Raw genomic sequence first — 6,233 nt, 5'->3', positions numbered from 1 at the left:
TTTCAACAACAAAGGGGGCAATTCGATGTTGTCGTTAAAGTACGTGAAATAGATTTATTTGACAAAAAAGACAAGTCGATGTTACCATAAGTAAACCAACCTATCAGACAATTGATTACAAACCAAACTGAATAATCTGCAATTGATTTATATAGAAACTTCTTTTTTAAGGTTTCGATGTGATTTACACGATTAACACTCCAGATTGTGGAAGCACTAGCAACATGTTTGCTCAAGCAGTAGATTTACGCCATTATGGTCTGCAAGTTGGGAACAAAACATCCTTTATATTTAAGGTCAAGGCACCATCAGACATATCGATATATGCTACTGACACTCCAAACCCAAGAACTGCGACCACCTTCTATTGTTTTTATATTGGTGGTAATGGTAATCAATGGTGTAAAATTAGACTCAAACGTGAGGGAATAAGATCTCAGCAGAAACAAGTGTATGGAAACTACGCAAACGCAACCGACTACAAACAGTTTTGGTTTAGTTGGAGAAATGGTGAAATTCGTGGTGGTCTGGGTGAAATCTTTGGCTTACAAACATTTATAGAGTGGAACGATTCGTCTTCTATTGATGTGAAAGGTTTGGGAATAGCTACCTGCTGGGGAGCAGACGGATCGTGGAAAATTAAAGTTGAAGGTAAAACACCAATATATACTTATACGTCGTTGTTTATATATGTAATTTACAAATTGTAAATGAGGAGATTCTTGGTTAATATAAGAAAAACCCAACGGCCAGCAATTTGTTTTTTTTTCAATCTAAATATTATTACTTACTAAAATTCTTCTAGAATTCTTACAAAAAAATCATGCAGATATGTATGCTAACGTAGTCTTCTTTTTTCCTCTTTTTTGAAATTGTTTCAGGGTAGTATGCAATATTGTTCCCTTTCAGTCAGGTCCATTGCAAGCTAAATAGATAGTTTTTAATTTTTAGATATAATTTTGTTTTTGTTGGTCAATGTCTCAAGGTTTCAGTATTTACGTAACAGTCTTTGTTAGAATCATGCAATATTCATTAATCTATGAAATACACCAAAAAATGCTACACATTTTTATTTTTGTCAGATAGCTGTTCCATAGGTTTATGTGATGATATGATTAATCATTAATTAGTTCTTATGAGATTATACACATCGAAGTTCCGATAGTTTCTATTAAATTTCAATGTGATTTGTAGAGTTATCTCAGGTAATCTTGAATTCTTTGGTCTGTCCTGTATTTAGATACTGTTGAGAAACTTGCACAATACTCTTCCACTAAAATCAATGAAATCAAGCCAAATATAGAACAATAACTCTTGAAAGAGTTATCAAGGGAACAAAGGTTATACCGGTAATCAAAAGAATGTAATTCAGGGACAACAGACATACACAACAAAGAAAATAAAGTACCTAAAATTATACATACAAAGTAACAAAAGCAAATGAGCAACTCGGACTCCACTAAAAACTGGGAGCATGGACCAGGGACACCGGTAGGGTAAGCGTCCTTTGCTTTTCTACATATACCTTCTAGATACACCTACCGATTTGCTCATAAAAAGTCAAGGCCGGGGTAGACGAAAGAGGGAAGGAAAACTATGACACGTTGAACAATTCAGATTTCATGGCGCAGATGGATACACCGTAACGATCCACGAGTTCATGATCACGACCATAAAACCTCTGTAGAGATGACTTCAATCTTGTAGCAACATAACTCTGTTCCAGAAGCCTACGCGTTAAAATTCTAGCGCGATACAAAAAGTCTGTGTAGTTTCGGCAAGCTCAGGCATAACGTATGAGTTATGATATAAACACAAATCATACGCAGGTGCTGAAGGGATGTTGCAATAAATAACAGGAAAGTTGACAATTCTGAATGAAAAGTCATCACGTTCGTCGTAAAGTTTGGTCAGTAGTTTTCCTTTACCATCGATTTCTAAGTGTAGGTCAAGATATGAGGCTGACTTCACTTTGTCTGTAGTATACTTTATCTCAAGTTCATTGCGGTACATGCGATGTATCAAATCCCCAAAATTAGGATTGTTTAAAGATAGTACGTCATCTATATAGCGGAAACTGAGATTAAAGGATCTAGCTAAACGATAATCTTTCTTTCGGATCAGATCAGCTATAAAGTCAGCCTCATAAGAGTTAAGGAATAGGTCAGCGAGTAGTGAAGCACAATTTGTTCCCATTGGAATGCCGACTGTTTGTTGAAAAACGCGTATTGAAAAGTGCCAATCGTATGTACAGTCTACATCAATTTTATATAAAAACACAACACCCAAATGAAAAAATAAGACAATATGTTGTTTTTAACTGTTTCTGAACGAGGAATAAAAACTAATCTGGTACTTTTTCGACATGCATGAATCTCTGTCTGATTGTTTTGAATAATTATTTGTTTCGTTATATACATATGAAATTTTTCTCTTTTCATTTATATTTCATCAACGTTAAAGGCACTAGTGTAATGTCATGCGAGTCCTATTTAAACAATCTAAAAGTCTAAGTGAGACAATTAAATCTATTAATCTATTCGTTATGTAACGTTATTTTAGAACAACATAAGCAATGATATGGTGTAGAATTTTACAAGTTTTGTTTACGTATTTTGTATTTATTAGAAAATTAAAAAAAAGGAATTTCATGAAACCTAAATACAAAATAGTGAGTACTTTCATAGATCACCAATACTTCTCAAACAAGTGTAAACACATCTTAGCTCAGAAGTATGCTCAGATACGCTTCGACCACAACAGCAAATGTTTCCAAGGAAACAGAAAAATGCAAATTCTTTAAAATCAAACTAAAAAGAAAGATAACGACGCAATGTCCCTTTACGACTAATATCTCCTGAGTGTGAACAGCCGCATAAGATTTACGGTGGATTAAACTATTTCATAAAATCTTGACCACCTCCCTTAAATGTAAGCTAAAAATGAACTGAAACAACAACAAAAAACCATAAAAGTCACCCAATAATACGTTCATTTGTTTTAATTGAATATGTAAACATACTCCATATAGACAAAACAAGATATTCACTTAAAGAACGCTTGCAGTTATTGAAAGCTAGCTCAGAACATATAAAAGAATGATTATACCATAGCAACTACTAGGATTAGAAATAATCGGTTGTTGCAACCCCAGTGGTTTGGTTTAAAGTAGGCCAAGTTTTAGATATTCACGATTATTACCGTTTATTGACACAATCTACTGAACCTTGGAATGACATTTTAGAATGACAAGGGCTTCAAAAGGTTGTGAATACTTTTAAAATTTTGGCGGGAAAAGGATTTTTTTAGATATCCCATGTGTTCTGTCTAAGTAGGTTTTATTTATTAAAACAACAGAAAAAAGAATTTCATGAAAATCTCCCAAATAACATTTTACGTTATGATGAATGAAATTATGATAAGAAAAGTTGGGGTCAATTGGCCAAGAAAAATGAATGTTATAAAATGGAAAAAAAAACCGAAGGAGTCCGACAAAAAATCTGACAACAAATGTATAAACATGACCAGCAAACACCCATGACATTAATACTTAATAGTTGAGATTGAGGAAAGATAATCCTGATGTTTTTATTGAACAAACATCATATCAAAGTTAGTAAATTCAGTAATTGTTTTCATGGAAACAGTACACTTTAAAATGGCATGATACGACCTTTCCAGCAGTTCAATGAAATTTCATTGATATTTACCATGTTTTATCAAAATAAAAAGTGTTATTATTTTCCGCGTTTACATACCAGTATAACTTCATACAGTAAAAATAAGCAATATGGGTACTATAGTGTTTCCATTTTTTCTCTTATGTTTTTGGTTCTTACCGGAAATTTCTCACAAAAACTTCAAGAAACTACACTGCAAATTGTTTCTTTTTAGTTGAAGATGAATTCAAAGGATATTTCAATAAATGCAAGATGACAGGCACACGAACTGAGCTACTTCATTTAGTCAATATATCAACTTCAAAAACTTTATGTGCTGTTCAATGTTCACATATCCGAGCCTGCTTTGGTTTCAATTATCATGAATATGATGGAAGGTAGGTTATAAGTGTGTAATAACTTCCTTAAATATTATTCCAAGAAATGATCAGCGTCCTGCCTGAATCACCAATATAATGATGATATTGAAAGTATTTTTATAACTCACATTTATGAATTAATTTCATATCAACAACAAAATAATTTTGTATCTTTGCAACCACACCTTAAATAGGGTTTGGTTCATCTATCTAATAGTTGAATATTCATATAAATGTAAGAAATATAGTCATTAAGACCTTCTCAAGGTCTAATTGAAAAAAAGAGTTTCGGGTTGAACTTGTATCTTAAATCAGAAAGGCATGAAATGAGATCCAATCGATAGTTTGTTTGATCGATATCCGACCTTTTCTTTCAAGGATTTTTATGATTTATGCCAGAACCTGTCTTTATTTCTATATATTGATACAATTTTAGGCCTTGTTTTTAAGGAATGGAACTATTTGAATTTAAATAACCTTTTTCTTTCTTCGAACAATCACTTCTTAATAGATAGTTCTTTCCGAAACACTTCCGACAGTATGTTTAGGGGTCAATCTCGTTTCATGCCTGATTTATATGACAACATAGTGTAATGTGCATGTTCCCCTTAGCAGTCCATAATCAGACGTTTATCCTTTGGTTAACTAGTCCATTTTGACCTATTACTGGTTTTCGAACCGGTCAATTTTGGCTTATTACATCCTAATAAGTGTGAGAATTCCGAATTTCAATTTATAACTACCAGCTGAAATAATGATAAACAAACTAACTGAAAATATTATGCTACTTTAACTTTGAACTGAACATTTAGAAACTGCATTGTTTACAAACGTTTATGTACATGTTGACTGATGTAACAAACAATAAGATTGAGAAAACTTTTTAAAATGTAGAAGGAAAAGTGACAGATTTTACTGACAGAAGAGTTATAGCGTGTCTTCAATACTTTTAGTATCAAGTTATTTCAAATGAACTTTGAACTACATAATTATCTTTCCGCAATGCTTTTAGTATATTTGTTAGCGTTGTGTTGTGTGTATCTGTGTGAAATATTCCTAGTGTTTGTAATAGTGTTTTTTTCTGACTGTTCGTCTTTAAGTGTCTGTTTTCTTTCAAGGAAAGATTATGATTTTTCTTTGTTCAATTAATTGTAATGAAAATGCAACAATTAGACGTTTTGAAAGACAAATCAAATATGCATGTGTTTACACTATTTTAAACTATTGAAGAACACAAGCAAATTCGGTTTCTTATAAAACTGTGACCTATTATGTGTTCTTACGAAATAACTTTACTCTTTTAGGTGTGAATTGTTGTCTATTGGAATGGAACCTTTGGAAGAAATTAACCGGACTTGGGTTCCAGGATGGAATTTCTATGCGAAATGCTACATGCAACATGAAGTCTGCGTCGGTTGTTTTTTCTAAAGCTACTGTATAGATGGTTAATACAACTCTTGAATCGTATAAAAAATCCACAATTGTGTGTGTACTTTCCAAATTTCTAACTTTTACTATGACACTACATTTTGGTGCTGAATCAACTTCAGGACATACCTATATCTGAAATTTTGAAAAGAAACAGAATAACATGTAATTACGATATTTTTTTGCAAAACATTTTAGCGTGATGTAAGTCAAACTTGGATGTCTCGAACACAAAGTGAACGAAAGACAGTCACTTTAATCATAAAACATAAATACACACATTATAACTTCAGATTTTAATGTCCAGTATGATAAATAAAAAATGGTCGGAATATCATACCTAAACTTACACATGTACAAAACAATAAGGTGATGAAGTTGAAAAGGTGGAATGACCTAACAAATCTTTCGAAATATAAAAGAATAGATCGCCTATCAGTTTAATTATTTACTTTTTATATAGAATAGTTTTCCTCAAATTATCTCCCCCTCGACAGAGGGTTCATAAAATTAATGTTTGTAATTTTACTACATTTAAGTTTATGTCAAAAATTCTTTTTTGATAATTTGCTAACATTTTTTTTGCACCTTTCCAAACACTATTAGATTACTCAAAAAAAATTCAGTATGATCTTGCAAGATGACAGAACAGAATGCTCCGTGTAATGGTTTTGATCTATGTGAAAGCAATATTACCCCCGCCATTCCTGAAAATAAATCGCCTATGGTACATTACATCAAGTAACCACACGCAGAAAGACGCTTG

The 6,233-nt window shown here is 32.3% G+C and overlaps 1 protein-coding gene across 1 annotated transcript; it reads left to right on the top strand.

The window, feature by feature from the left end:
* Positions 1 to 224: 224 nt before the first annotated feature.
* Positions 225 to 5,467, top strand: LOC148613671 (uncharacterized). The gene is made up of 3 exons (XM_088586408.1): positions 225 to 651; positions 3,895 to 4,057; positions 5,344 to 5,467. Exons 1-3 carry the CDS (start codon positions 225 to 227, stop codon positions 5,465 to 5,467), a joined length of 714 nt encoding a protein of 237 aa, XP_088442534.1.
* The last annotated feature ends 766 nt before the right edge of the window (positions 5,468 to 6,233 follow it).

Source organism: Perna viridis, chromosome 6 (assembly GCF_037379345.1).
Source record: "Perna viridis isolate PV_CMFRI_1.1 ecotype Kerala chromosome 6, ASM3737934v1, whole genome shotgun sequence".
Classification (NCBI taxonomy): Eukaryota; Metazoa; Mollusca; class Bivalvia; order Mytilida; family Mytilidae; genus Perna; species Perna viridis.
The sequence above is the reverse complement of the archived record's forward strand: the minus strand, read 5'-3'. Positions and strand labels throughout refer to the sequence as shown.

Excerpts from the sequence above, each read along its gene's own strand:
- LOC148613671 (XM_088586408.1), top strand. The coding sequence starts at position 225 with ATGTTTGCTCAAGCAGTAGATTTACGCCATTATGGTCTGCAAGTTGGG. Across the intron at positions 652-3,894 it reads GTGGAAAATTAAAGTTGAAG|TTGAAGATGAATTCAAAGGA; the intron begins GTAAAACACCAA and ends GTTTCTTTTTAG. Across the intron at positions 4,058-5,343 it reads TATCATGAATATGATGGAAG|GTGTGAATTGTTGTCTATTG; the intron begins GTAGGTTATAAG and ends TTACTCTTTTAG.